The sequence below is a fragment of the Hemicordylus capensis genome, chromosome 2 (genome assembly GCF_027244095.1).
Source record: "Hemicordylus capensis ecotype Gifberg chromosome 2, rHemCap1.1.pri, whole genome shotgun sequence".
Taxonomy (NCBI): domain Eukaryota; kingdom Metazoa; phylum Chordata; class Lepidosauria; order Squamata; family Cordylidae; genus Hemicordylus; species Hemicordylus capensis.
The window spans coordinates 289,330,718-289,345,647 of NC_069658.1; the positions used below are offsets into that span (position 1 = coordinate 289,330,718).

At 44.6% G+C, this 14,930-nt stretch overlaps 1 protein-coding gene across 1 annotated transcript; it reads left to right on the forward strand.

The window, feature by feature from the left end:
• The first annotated feature begins 6,700 nt into the window (after positions 1 to 6,700).
• On the forward strand, positions 6,701 to 12,140 carry LOC128341732 (histone-lysine N-methyltransferase SETMAR). The gene is made up of 2 exons (XM_053288178.1): positions 6,701 to 6,846; positions 11,322 to 12,140. The coding sequence occupies exons 1-2, from the start codon at positions 6,772 to 6,774 to the stop codon at positions 12,117 to 12,119; spliced, it is 873 nt and encodes a 290-aa protein (XP_053144153.1). The 5' UTR covers positions 6,701 to 6,771; the 3' UTR covers positions 12,120 to 12,140.
• Positions 12,141 to 14,930: the final 2,790 nt, after the last annotated feature.

A 14,930-nucleotide genomic window follows, 5' to 3' on the forward strand; every position in this document is an offset into this window, starting at 1 on the left:
CTCTCATGATTAACGTCATTATCTCTCTCCAGCTAAATTGTATCTATGAAACTTGCTAAGACAGCTAAGCTTCCCAGGTCAGAAAACAGGATCTAACCAAATAAGGAGTCATCACCAGTTGAACAATGAATCATTCGCATGCATACTAGATACTTAGACCACCATTTTATTGCCACGTATACTGTATCTAGGGTGTCAGCACCATTTAGATTGTTTGTATAAATGTAAGGTGTACCTGTAACCAAACTGTAATCGGTTTGAGAGCAAGAGCCTATTGATTACCTATTGCTGACTGCAGAGCAATAAAGCCTCAATTAATAATTCCGAATCCTTGTGTCTGACTGATTGGTTAAGCGGACCCAGGAACGAGCCCCATCCACATCAGCGTCCATCAAGTTGTGAGCCTACCTATAGTGCAGGCCTGCACAACATATGGCCCGCGGCCCGCATGCGGCCCGCGAGGCCTTTTCCCCTGGCCCCCGGGGCTCCGCCTGCTGCTTAAAGTACCCAGAATGTTGGGGGCAATATGCTAAATCATTGTAAACCGCTTAGAGAGCTCCGGCTATAAAGCGGTATATAAATGTAAGTGCTATTGCTATTGCTATTTTTAAAAATCCCCCCGAAATTCCAGCTGCCGCGCAGCTGAGGAGATGGCTGTGGGGGTGGGGGTGTTCTTCCTTACCTGCCCCATGGTGGCGGTGGAGGCGCACAGCGGCATAAATCAGAGCGACACTCGGCCTGCTTTTGGCCCGGTGTCACTTCCCAAATCCCAACTGCGAGGCATGCCTGCGTGCAGTTAAGTCTCTTAACTGTGCACGGGGAGTTAACACTCTCCCTTTGCCCCCCTGAACCGCCGCTGCTTCGGTTTTACAAACTTAACACACCCCTGCGGGCGGCGGTGATGCCGTCCTGCCAGTTGTATGAGAAGCAGCGAAGCTCCAGCCCAGCCGGTCTTTGTTTCCAAAACCTGTTGCGTGGCACAAGATTCCTTGGATGGAGGGAGGAAGAGGAGGAGTTGCAGGGGCATCCTGTTTCACTCCGAGGCCCTTTGATGCCTCATCTGCTTCGCTGTGAGCTTCCCAAACGACTCGGCAGGGGTGTGAAAGGGGCAGGAAAGCCCTTTGCCACTGGGTGTTTACTTGACGCTTCCGAGCCGTACAAGGAGCTGGGCAGGCTTTGTGGAAAGAGGGCGTGGATCATCCTCACAGATGGGAGAGAGAGAAACGTGAGCTGGAAAGAGGGCCGTCAAGGGCTCTTTGTGCACGTCAAAGCGTCCTGCGGTGCATTCGTATGCCCTATATCCCCTGCCCAGGAGTGTAACTATAATAGGGCAAGGGGAGACAGTTGTCTGGGGGCCCACTGCCTTGGGGGCCCCCCAGAGGCAAGTCACATGACTGACTCCCCCAGCTGCGCACCCACCCAGGCTTCCTTCAGTTGTGTTCATCCTCCGAAATTGGTGTGAGTGTTAAGACCTGGAGCTACCAGAACAGCATGTCTTTTTCTAGTACCATTAAATGACTTGCATCGTCCACAATTTACAAAACCTTTTAAAAAATAATTTAGGATGATGTTCTATTGTGGCACATAGGTTATTTCTCTCTCTCTCTCTCTCTCTCTCTCTCTCTCTCCAACTATGCTGTTTGTTACCACTATTCAGCCTTCATGAGCTGAGCTTCAGTGAGCGGGGGCCATTTAAAAATCTTGTCTCTGGGCCCACTCCAACCTTGCTACACCCCTGCCCCTGCCCCACAATGCTTGAAGGAGCAATATAATTGCTTTTTAGAACATTGGGTGCAAACACTGAACCTACAAGCATTTCTATTCGGACTTTTTTGGGGAGCAGGGAACTGTCCGGCACAGTCCCCCACCCCAAGCATTTGAGAAGTTCCGCCCTCATGTTGCTGAACTGCCAAACCTAAAAGGTCTCCCCTCAAAAGTGTATTTTCTCCCCATGCCAAAATTAAGTGAGTTGTCCCTTAAGTTTTCCCTCTTTCAGCAGTGCACCTCAGCAGCTGTCATAATTCATGCATGTGCACAAGGCACTATACAACCCCATGCACCACATGTTTACTCTGAGTTCAGCCCCATGCATGGAGTTCGGTGACTTGTTCCGGACTCGGCTGCCGCCATGGGGGAGGTTAGGGAAGGACACACGCACCCCCGCAGCCATCTCCTCGGCCGTGCAGCGGTTGGAATTGGGGGGAGGCGGCAGCGAGACAAATGGTGGCGGTGATGAGGTAGGAGGTGGCGGTGAACAGTGGCCCCATGAGGGAGTCCGGCGCCGGCAGCAGGCCCTGGCAGAGGGGGCGGGTAAAAATGGCAGGGACGGAGGGAGCCCGGCGGGGAGAGAAAGTGTTGCCGAGGGATGGGGAGGGAAAGCTGTCAGTGGCAGGAGGAGGACGGGACCTCTGGAACGATGGGGAACGGACTTTCTCTCTCACTAAGACTGCTCCATTCATTCATATTCTCTCTCTCTCTCTCTCTCTCTCTCTCTCTCTCACCAAGACTGCTCCATTCATTCTCTCTTTCATTCTCTCTCTCTCTCTCTCTCTCTCTCTCTCTCTCTCTCTCACCAAGACTGCTTGATTCATTCTCTCTCTCTCTCTCTCTCACCAAGACTGCTTGATTCATTCTCTCTCTCTCTCTTTTCTCACTCTCACTCACACCAAGACTGCCCCATTTTCTCTCTCAAGCCAAGACTGCCCCATTTTGGCAGAGGTGGAAAGGAAGACGAATGCATTTTATTGTTATGCATTTTGTACAGATTTCACTGTATTTATTTTATTAGAATTTTTAATTCAATTTATTTTATTTTAATTTAAATTAATCTTGGCCTGCCAGAACTTCAAAAGTTAATTTTTGATAAAATTCATTTTAATTCATTTTAAAAATTCATTTTAAAATTCATCTGGGGAGATGTGCCTGGGAGAGCGAAAACGTGGGTCTGGAGTGGGGGCGGCAATATCATGGGTAGGGGGAGGTATGGCGGTGGGAGTTGGGCAGGCCATTACTGGGGAAATCGGTCCAGGCAATTGAGGCCTGTTCCTTTTTCCGGCCCCTCTCCCAACCCTCTGACCCTAGGGAGCTCTGAGAACACTCCCTCGAGGATTAGGGTGCAGCTGCTGAATGCCAGGTCAGTTAATGCAAAAACATCTCTTATCCACGATTTGATTGTGGATGAGGTTGCTGACCTGGTTGGATGCGCTGGGCAGGGTTGGTCTCTCTCAGCTTTGTCCTCCAGGTTTCCAGATCGTGCAGCAGCCCCGCCTCGAGGGTTGGGGAGGAGGCGTTGCAGTCATCTTTCGAGAGACCCTCCCCGTTTCCAGGTGCCCGGTCAGGCAATCTCAGAATTTTGAGTGTTTGTCCTTGAGGGTGGGCCTCCGAGATAGGCTGGGGATTCTGTTGGTGTACCGACCACCCCGCTGCACTTCAGTCTCCCTACCTGAGCTGGCGGGGGTGGTCTCGGAGGTGGCCTTGGGTTCCCCCAGGCTTATTGTTTTGGGGGATTTCAATGTCCACGCCGAGGCCCCCCTAGTGGGTGCGGCTCAAGATTTCATGGCCTCCATGGCAACCATGGGCCTGTCTCAATTGGTATCGGGCCCTACCCACATGGCGGGACACACTCTGGATCTGGTTTTTGCCGACCGGGAAATAAATGATCTGGAGGTGGGGGAATTTGAGATCACTCCCTTGTCATGGACAGATCATCACCTGGTGGGGTTTAGTTTGACTGCTCCGTCTGTCCTCTGCAGGGGTGGTGGGCTGATTAAGATGGTCCGCCCCCGGAGGCTTATGGATCCGCTTGGATTTCAGACGGCCCTCGGGGAGTTTCCAGTGTCCAGAGCTGGTGACCCTGTCGAGGCCTTGGTTGATCTCTGGAATGGAGAGGTGGCCCGGGCTGTTGACACGGTTGCCCCCAAGCGCCCTCTCCGGCTTGGTGGAGCCCGTTCTGCTCCTTGGTTTTCCTCGGAGCTTAGGGCGATGAAGCAACTCGGACGACGGCTGGAGCGACACTGGAGGAAGAGTTGTCACGAATCCGATCGAACACGGGCTAGAGCCCATTTTAGGGACTACGCTGTGGCGGTGGGGGCGGCGAAGAAACGTTTTTTCTCCGCCTCCATTGCGTCTGCTCAGTGCAGGCAAACAGAGCTGTTTCGTGTGGTGAAAACATTGCTCCACACATCCCCCCGGACAATGGGGGAGGAGTCATCTACAGCTCTTTGTGATCAGTTTGCCTGTCACTTTGCAGATAAAGTCGCTCGAATCCGTGCTGACCTGGACTCCAGAGTTTTAGCAGTTCCGGCAGACGTTCCTCTGGTACCATCTGGTCCCGTTGTGTTGGATTCTTTTCGGTTGGTGCGGCCTGAGGATGTGGACAAGAACCTGGGCAGTGTGCGGGCGACTTCGTGCGCTCTTGACCCTTGCCCTTCATGGCTAATAAAAACTGCCAGGGAGGGGACAGGCAGATGGCTGGAGGTGATCATTAATGCTTCGTTAAGGGAGGGCAGGATGCCATCGTGCCTTAAGGAGGCGGTGGTAAGACCTCTATTAAAAAAGCCCTCCCTTGATCTCTCCAACCTGGACAATTATAGACCTGTGTCTAACCTTCCCTTCTTGGGCAATGTGATGGAGCGTGTGGTGGCGTCCCAGCTGCAGAGGGTCTTGGATGATACGGATTATCTGGACCCTTTTCAATCTGGCTTCCGCCCCGGGTATGGGACTGAGACTGCCTTGGTCACTCTAGTGGATGACCTACGCCGGGAAGTAGACAGGGGGAGTGCGTCCCTGTTGGTTCCGCTGGACCTCTCGGCGGCGTTCGATACCATCGATCATGGTATCCTTCTGGGCCGCCTCTCGAGTATGGGAATCGGAGGCACTGCGTTGCAGTGGTTCCGCTCTTTTATTGAGGGGAGGGTCCAGAAGGTGGTGCTAGGGGACTACTGCTCGGCCCCGTGACCATTGGCCTGTGGGGTCCCGCAGGGTTCGGTCTTGTCCCCCATGCTGTTTAACATCTACATGAAGCCGCTGGGAGAGGTCATCCGGGGATTTGGACTGAGTTGTCAGCAATATGCGGATGACACTCAGCTCTATCTCTCCTTGTCATCTGATCCTAGGGAGGCGGTGGATGTCCTGAATCGGGGGCTGGAGGCCGTGATGGGTTGGATGTGGGCTAACAAACTGAAATTGTATCCGGATAAGACGGAGGTACTGTTGGTCAGTAGGAGAGCCAGTCGGGATGAGGAGATTTTACCGGTTCTGGATGGGGTTGCACTCCCCTTGAAGGAGCAAGTACGCAGCTTGGGGGTACTACTGGACCCGGCTCTGCTTTTGGAGGCTCAGGTGGAGGCGGTGGCCAGGGGTGCCTTTGCACGGCTTCGGCTGGTGCGCCAGTTGCGTCCCTTTCTCGAGAAGGCAGATCTGGCCACGGTTACCCACGCCTTAGTCACGTCGCGGCTGGATTACTGTAAAGTGCTCTACGTGGGGCTGCCCTTGAAGAATATCCGGAAACTACAGCTAGTGCAAAACGCGGCAGCGAGGGTTCTATCCGGAGCTGCCCATTGGGAACATATCATCCCCATTTTGAAAGAGCTGCACTGGCTGCTGGTTCGTTTCCGGGTCCAATTCAAGGTGCTGGTTTTGACCTTTAAAGCCCTAAACGGTTTGGGCCCAGGGTATTTGAGGGACCGCCTGCTCCCAAGGGTTGCTGCCCGCTTGACTAGGACATCTGGGGGGGCCCTGCTCCGGGTGCCGACAATGAGGGAGGCCCGGCTGTCGTGCACTCGGGACAGGGCCTTCTCTGTTGCTGCCCCTAGACTCTGGAATGCTCTCCCGGTGGCCATTCGTTCCTCAGACTCCATCACAGCTTTTAGAAAGCTTTTAAAGACTTGGCTTTTTACCCAGGCTTTTACATAATTGTCTTTTACTGCTGTTCTTGTGTGTTTTTATCTGTTGTCTTGTTTTTATGCTTGTTTTTAGCTTGATGTTTTTTACTAGTTTTTTACTGTATGTTTTTAATTTTTGTAAACCGCCTTGGGGTTTTCTTTTAACGAAAGGCGGTATAAAAATGTAAAAATAAATAAATAAATAAATAAATAAATAAATAAATTTCACTTTAATTTGATTTGATTGATTGATTGATTGATATTAAGTGTTACTTTAATAATCAGCACCCTAAAAATTGACCTCGGCCCCCATGAGCCATGTCACGGTCAGCTTCAGCCCACCAGCTCATTTGAGTTGTGCATGCCTGCTATAGTGCCTGGCCCCGGGATGGCCCCGCCCCACTCCTCGGCATTCCAGCAGGGGCTTGAGCCCTACCACCCCAAAGTTTACATCCATGCTTTTGAACATGTTATTATTGCTATTTAATGGGAAACCGATTTTGATACTGTCGATGTAATAATCCCTTCCCTACCCTAAGCCATCAGCATCCTAGCAGATACAACTCTACGAATACTTGAACTTCAAACTAAGTCGAGGCACACATTATAATTAAAACGTAGGATGACATGGAATAGTCATTGTAAGAAAGCGAACTAAAAGAATTAGTTGGTATTAGGTAAGCGGCACATTCTCAACGTATTAGAACGGAGAGACTATCCCATAAATAAACGGGTCTGTTCCTTTAAGACCTCAGCCATTCTTGCAGCATTCCTCGCCAAACTGTCATTCAGTTGGATTAGCCACTCACGGGACAATGCCTTGCTGAGGGACCAATCTTAGCAGAAGGGAGGCGGGAGTTCTGAATGTCACTTAGCCGTGAAACGGAAGATGGATCTTAGCCGAGGACTGGAGAATTTGCCTGTGACAGTATGGCCGCGGCTACTTGAGCCTCTGGAATTTCAGGTAAAAACAGGAGTTTGGCAGTTGTCCTATAATCAGCAGAGTGGCTGGGAGAATTATTTGGGCAGAAACGAGCAGCGTGGAGACCAAACACGGACGAATAAAGAGTCTGCTTTAATGGTCGTCATTTTCTCTCAGTGGAGTCTGGGAACTGTAGTTCTGAGAGAGCGCAGTTATTTCTAAGATTTCCTCCCCAAACTACGATTCCCAGAATCCTGGGGAAGGGCCGTGACGTGTAAAGAATGTATCGAATTGCGTCAGCATTTGGCTTCTTGTCGCTTTTCTGCTGAATATGTGGAATGTCCCTCATTTTTCGCACTCATATCCGCTAGCAATACATGCACACTTTGGGACAGGGATCTGTCCTCTCATTCTTTGTAAAGCGCTGTATCTGTGGACGTTGCTGTATAATAATTCCTCCTATTATTTTTATTTGTCATGGTGAAATCCAAGGCTTAACCCGAACTCAGCCTCAGCAACTGTTCTGAATTCCGCACAGTTCTTCCCTGGAATCCATGACAGAGAGCTGGCCTCTTTCCTCACCTTTGAGTAACCACAACCTGCTCCACATGATCGCTTGAGCACCAATGCCTCCCTTTAAAGAATTAAAAAATTAAGACTGAATTTATTCTTTATATTAATAAGACTTCAGTTTCCACCATCTGTCATTGTCAACTTTCTTTCCTCCAGATATAAGAAGTTCAGGGCAAATAAAATAAATTATCACAGCTGACACAATTTGTTGTTTCCCTTTCTCATCACAAAGATCTCTCACAGGTATCCACTTTGGTGCATATTTATGTTGAAGTGTTTCCAAACTATTAATTCTTCCCCTCTGCACAATTTGATATTTCTTGTCCATTAATAGCAATAAATGCCATTGCTTCTCTTTTGAGAGCAGGTATTATTATTTATTACATTTATAAACCACCCCATCCAGAGGCTGTTTGAATAATAAACATACCATCCAGAAAGTATGTTTGAATAATAGAGAAATATTTATTGATGATGTTGTGCCAGTGAGAAAAGTGTGTTTACTAAAATTCAGACCTTTAGGGGGAAATGTTAAAGCTACTACAAGCAAAGAGGTTTTCAGAATTAACCCTGATGGACTTCAGAAATCATCGGATGTTTAAAGTATCCAGAAAGAAAAGTGGTTTTGAAATTTGTCCTATGCAGATACAGATGCACTGAAGTCCATTGATTTAAATAGGCTTAGCTGTGCCTCTCAGTGAATACTATGGCTTTGTTGCCATGCTTGGATTGAAACTGAATCTAAAAACAAGTACCTAAAATATGTTTACTTGTAATAATATTTATTTCATTTTTATTTTTTAAATAAACATATTTATGCAGAAATAGGTTTCTCTCATGCCAATCTAATTCACTTAAGTGCTCTTAGTATCAAAGTATTCATTTTAGACAATTTAGAATTATTCTTCTTTGCAGTGTGCTCTGAAAATAGAGTTGCCAGCTTTTCTGGCATAGCTCCTATGCATTTTAACAGCAGGATGAGGCAGAAGTTCAGCAAGTGAAGTGTTCTGTATCATGCTGTCTCTAGTTTTATTTTTATCTTTTGTGTAGAAAGGCATGTTGAAAGGGGAAAAAACTCTTGTTAGACATAAAGTAACACCATTGCATGAAGAACTAGGCATCTAAACTGCAGTATTGGGCACATTCCATTAGAGGCCACTCTTGTCTTGGGCAATATTCTATCTTGTTGCTTAAAAGAAAATAGCCAATTTACATGCAAGTAGGTTGATTTTTTGTTTTCTTTTTGGCTGCTATTTGATTGTATAGATTGTATCAATGCAAATTGAGTTGCAAAGAAACTCCTAGATTTTGTAATACTGTATATTATTTATATAGTGTTATCTATGTGCATGGCAGTTTACAAAGAATGAAAAGACAGGTCTCTGCCCCAAAGAGCACATAATCTAAAATCAACAGAAGAAATAGGAAATTAACAAAAGTAAGAATTTTCTCTCTCTCTCTCTCACACTCACACTCACACTCACTCACACACTCTCTCTGTCAATATATTTATATTGCCTTGTGTTAATGTTACTGTGTGAACTGCCTTGGGATTGTTTTAATGAAAGGTGGTATACAAATTTAACAATAAAATAAAATAAATTAAATTATATGCCACATGGAGACCTTGTTACCTCAGGGGAAAACATAACGTTCTACAAGAAGTGGATAAATATTTTCTGAGTCAAATGTGGTTTGCCATTATATGGTATTGAGCATTGCACAGGCCAGATTTGGCTGATGGGCTTCCATTTGGACCATTCTGTCTTGTGCAATCAACGATAAGTACTTCACACCATGATTTTTTGATACATTGCTATTCAATGACCTGTGTTTTCTTTTTAAAATGTACAGCCATGCTTTATTTTATTTTTTAAGTGAAATAGATGCTATTATTATACATGCATATGAAAATGCAGTTTCCTATCTCAAAGGCTCATAATCTAAAATAGAGAGGACTGAGGAACTGAAGGGGATAGTATTGATTCCGAACCTTCTCAAAATCAATACTATCCCCTTCCAGATTCCCTCCCAGAATCTCTGCTTGGTGCCCTGCCCTCCTCAGTGAGGCTGCCTTTCTCCTGATGTGTCCCTTCTTAGCACTGACATTCTGAGCTGACCTCCCAAACACAACTCTTCAGAACTTCTCCTTTCTCCTCTTTCCCCAAATACACTGTTAAAAAATTGATAAAGTTTCTGTCCTTTACTAATATGCTGGTTTTGACAAATCTAACCAGTGTTGCGCTGCAAATCTACTACTATGTTGTTTGAGATATTATTTAATTCTTGAACAAATTTTGTATTATATTTATATTATATGTAGTGGTGGACTTGCATAGAAGAGGGGCATTAGAAACTTCTCAAATGCTAATTCCCCTCACCACATGACAACAAAGTTTATAGAAAAAAGCCTGCTTACATTAAGTTCTACTACTCCACTCCCCCCCCCTCCAGGAAATCTGGAAGTTTTAGGTTATTTGTTTTTCTTTAAACATCTACTGCAGTTTTATTGCAGAAATTGCCAAGTGGTATGTTTATGATTGATTAACTAGTGAGGCCCAGTGAAAATAATATGTACATTTTATATATGTAGATTATATAGACAATGTTTTAACATTTCACCATCTGCTTCTTTCTTTGTTCCATTATGTAGACAAATAGAAACTGTCTTTCACATTTTCCTTTCAGTCCTTAAAGGATGCATTTGTCATTCAAAATACGCTGAATCACGGTTGGTCACTCTAGATAAAATTAGAAGCGTGAGATTTGTGTGGGCTGGCAGGATAATTTTATCTTTGCTTTGGGTAATGAGCTGCTTTAGAGGAATTAGATTATTAGTGTGTGTATCCTCAGATAGTCCATGTGGACTAGCACCTGCATTTTAAAAATAGATCTCTGAAGAAATCATCAGGGAGCAACCAAAAGAGCAGTAAGCCCAGGACATTATTTAAATGTGTTAAATACTTGCCACAGTATATTCTATAACTGCAGTGGGTTAATATTGGTTCACAAAGATATGCAAAGTTTACTTTAGGGCAGGGTTGGCAATCTTGGCTCTACAGCTATTGTTGAACTACATCTCCCATCATCTCCAGCCAATTTATTGTGGCTGGGGATGATGGGAGTTGTAGTTTAACAACCATTGAAGAGCCAAGTTACCCACCCCTACTTTAGTATTTAGCTCATCTCTAAAACTGTTGAACAGTAAGGAGAACCAAATGAATGTGTGAAGGTGGTTATCTCTCCTCCCAATATAAAAAAAATGAAGGACTGGGTAACAAAATCAACCCATTATTATTATTATTATTATTATTATTATTATTATTATTATTATTAATTCAATTTCTATACCGCCCTTCCAAAAATGGCTCAGGGCAGTTTACAAAGAGAAACAACAAACAAATAAGATGGCTCCCTGTCCCCAAAGGGCTCACATTCTAAAAAGAAACATAAGACACACACCAGCAACAGTCATGGAAGTACTGTGCTGGGGGTGGATAGGGCCAGTTACTCTCCCCCTGCTAAATAAAGAGAATCACCACGGTAAAAGGTGCCTCTTTGCCCAGTTAGCAGGGGTTAGCAGTTACATATATAGTGTATATATAAATTAGAATTAATGTGCCTATAACAACATTACATCAGATGACCAAAAATGCTGATTTATACTAGCTAAGGACTCAGGTATTGAAGATAGCTGAAATATATAACACTGAAATGAAGCACCAGAAGTCCACAGAGTTGAATATGTGGCTTTAAAAGAATGAAGTGGCCAACAGGTAAATGGTAACAACCCAGTTGAAAAGATCTTCAAGGCCATATGTATGTATTTCAGCCCGTATAATGACAATTCTGCATTAACGGCGTAACTTCTTTGTAGCCTATGCTATGCTTCTTCCTTATGTAGAGTGGGCAATTGCAGTGATTTTGTACATTTTGTTTTACAGTATAGCCCAGATCACGTGGCTGTAGGAGGAGGTGGGCCAGACCCCTCAGAAATCTCCATTCCTGGATGCAGCTGTTGGTCTGCTTCCTGCCTAGTCTCCACATGTTCATGTTTTCGTTATGGAGAAAATTATAACAATTCGTTCATCAAGTGTGAAGGGAATGAATTAAATTATTCCAAGCCTGTTTTTGAATGCAACACTATGTGCCAATGTGGAGAGTTGTGCCAAAACCGAGTGATTCAAAGAGGCTTGCAATTCAGACTTGAGGTCTTCAAAACAGCTAAAAAGGGCTGGGGTCTTCGCACTCTGGAGTTCATACCCAAAGGACGATTTGTCTGTGAATATGCTGGTGAGATCTTAGACTTCAAAGAAGCATGTAGAAGGATACAGTTGCAGACATCGAGTGATTCAAATTATATAATAGCAATAAGGGAACACATGAGTGATGAGCAGATAATAGAAACTTTTGTTGATCCCACATACATAGGCAACATAGGTCGATTCCTGAACCACTCCTGTGAGCCCAACCTCTTTATGGTTCCTGTCCGAATAGACTCAATGGTACCCAAGTTGGCACTTTTTGCTGATCGTGAAATTTCTGCAGGAGAGGAACTTTCGTATGATTATTCTGGAAGATACCATAATTACTTGCCAGAAAAAGATCAGGAGAAGCTGCAACAAGCCAACAGATCTGAGAAGCCCTGTTATTGTGGGGCTAAATTATGTACAGGTTTCTTGCCATATGATAGTTCTATATTCTATAAAGAAGATACAGCAAGCTGTGCTAAAGAAACATAATAAAATAAAATAAAAAATAAACAAGCAGAGGTGTGTGTGCGTATATGTTAAAGGTTTCATTCCAAAAACATGTCCCACTCCAACAGGGGGGATTAGGTGCATGTGTTCCACACATAGCTGATGAGAATGCAAATATACTACATCTTCTAGCTTGCAGTGCAAGTTGAAGAAGCCTCCCCACACAGAGCTACAAGTAGCTACTTTCAACTAGACCTGGATTGGAGTCCTTGTCTAGAATAATCCTTTAATTAATGGAACCTCTCTCTCTCTCTCTCTCTCTCTCTCTCTCACTCTCTCTCAAACAAGGCTGCATAACTTCAGCACTCTGCAGATGTTGGACCACAACTCCCATCTTCCCTGACTACTGGCTACAGTGGCTGTGGATGATGGGAGTTGTAGTTCAGAAACAGTTGGAAGGCTGAAGATGTGCAGAATCTTGCTCTAAAATAAGTAGCCTGAAGTTTCTGTAACCTGATCTTCCCGATCTTTAAAAGATATACCCAGAAGTCAGCCCACTGATTTCAGTTAAGCTTTCTTCCATATAAATGCAGTTCATAGCACATGTATATAACAAGCAAGGGTTTTTGTCATGCTTTTGTCATATTGTCATGCTGTAAATTTTTCACATTCTAGTGATAAAAAGGTGAGGGTGTAAGAATAAGTTGCCAAATCAGTGACAGCATGACTAGATTTTCATTAGGGGTGGGAATCCACTGGTTTAAGAATAATTGTTTCACAAATGTATTATCTGTATATATAATCAACAGCTTGTTGTAAGCTGCCATTCCGTAAACTTTGTTTGCAGAAACAGTGTGCCTTTGTTACTGCTGCCTTTCTCATAAGTCAAAATGCATTTGACACCCAATGATGTTCCTAATCACTGGTCTGTAGAGGACTAGAGCAGAGCTCCCCTCCCCCCCCCAGCATTATCTTAGCCATGTTTCCATCTTCTGCGGGCATTATGCTTCCAAGGTATAGAGAGACAGAGGATATAGAAATCCCAGTGAAGCTAAGCAAATCTGGGTCTTGTCGATGGCTGGATCGGAGACTTTATGGGAATCGTAGGTATGCTGTCTTGAATTTCATCATGGAAGAAAGATGGGGTGTGCAGGGATGACACTCAAGCTTCAAGACTCTGATATCTCCTCTTTCCCTTTCTGCCCTTCTTTCTTCACTGTACTGATTCCTGGGTAGCATCCAGAGGACCACAGGCACAGTGTGCATGAGCATAAGGTCTCTACCCCATTTGTTCTACTGAAGTTCCCCACGTAGCCCAGGATGAGTAAGAGTCAAAGGACATTTGGCAATGGGATGGGATGTGTGGGGTCTACTGGGGAGGGGGAAATATACAGGAACCTCCAGTAGAGTGGTGCCTCCACTAGCTGTTCTCCTTGTGATTTCTATATAATCCCCCTGCCACTGCAGCCCACGCCACATTCCATGCTGTTGCTTAAGGTCCCCCAACTCTAAATAGTGGCTTTGGGCGGTGGCGGGGGGAGGGGAACTAAGGGAGCTGCAATAGAGAGGAGGAGAAACAGGGAAAGTACCTTCTCCTAGGACACATTGTGCTAGCAGCAACTCTGGATATTACACCTTGTAGCTTATATAATTAAGCTACATCTTCCCCAGAAAGGAAACATGAGGAATTTATGCCCTAACCCTGCACATCTATAAAAGTAATGCCCTGAAATGTATACCCTACACACTCAGCTTGGAAGAAGTAAGTAGAGAAGGGAAATAGCTGTTAGTGTCTGCTGCTAAGTATCAAAGTATAAAGCCAAAAAAGAATGATATTTTTAGAATGTCAAATAGTTGTGCACCTCATTTTATATGTAGGAAACTTCACTCCTGTAACCTTTCAAGAGCTTGCCTTCAATAAAAACCAGGAAGCCTGTTTTCCTCTGTTGTGAATGTTTGAACCTAACTGGAGGAGGCGAGAAGCTGAGCCTGTTCTCCATCCAAGATGTTCAAATAGCCATCTGTTAGCACAGCTAGAGTCTCCTAAGACTGAGCTACAATTTATGGTGGTGCTTTTTTTTAAAAAAATGAAAAATATAACGTATATTTTAATTAGATGTATCATGTTTTAAAACCAGATCAAAATCAGTATTGCTGGTTTAATAAAGTAATATGAATAGGGTTGCCAGTGTTGGATTGTTGACCTCAGAAATCCAAAGCTTTCTCCACACACCATCCCCAAATCTGCAATCATCCCAATTTGCTACTAGTAGTTTGATTCAATCAGAAAAATCTACCTGAGATAGATCACATATTTGGTAACACACAGCTTCAGTTTCATAGTCAATCTTCTAATACACTGTTTTATGAAGTTCTGAGCAGGTGAGTGAAATAATAAAAGGAGGAACAAGTGTATAAGGCTTTGGTTGGTAGCTATGAGAGAAACAACAAAATAGGCATGGTGTGAATGTATCGAACATTGTGACACAAAACATTTCTGAAACAGGGAACTGATACAGACCATTGCAATATACTAGGAATCATATAGTGCCATAGCATAGTGTCAAGCATAGCATAGTGTTAAGCAAGATGCTGATATTGCTTAGAGAAGACTTTCCACAGCTTAGGCATCAGTGAGGCATTCCTATTTAGTTTTGCCTCGCAGGCAGAAAATGACTGGAACATTAACAAAGCAGTCAATCCCTTTCTGTCTTGCTAGTGCGTGAGCTTGATAAACTGCCGCGTCTCTTCAATAAAATTATTTGCAGGATCATTGAAAATGTTCTACAAGAGACATTGCTAGAGCAAGCCTTCAAAATAAATTGCTTTGGAGTCCACCGCAAACTAATGTTA

Bases quoted from the DNA above. Each gene is read 5' to 3' on its own strand.
- LOC128341732 (XM_053288178.1), top strand. From the start codon at position 6,772: ATGGATCTTAGCCGAGGACTGGAGAATTTGCCTGTGACAGTATGGCCG. The intron at 6,847-11,321 runs GTAAAAACAGGA...TTTGTTTTACAG, and splicing joins TTGAGCCTCTGGAATTTCAG to TATAGCCCAGATCACGTGGC.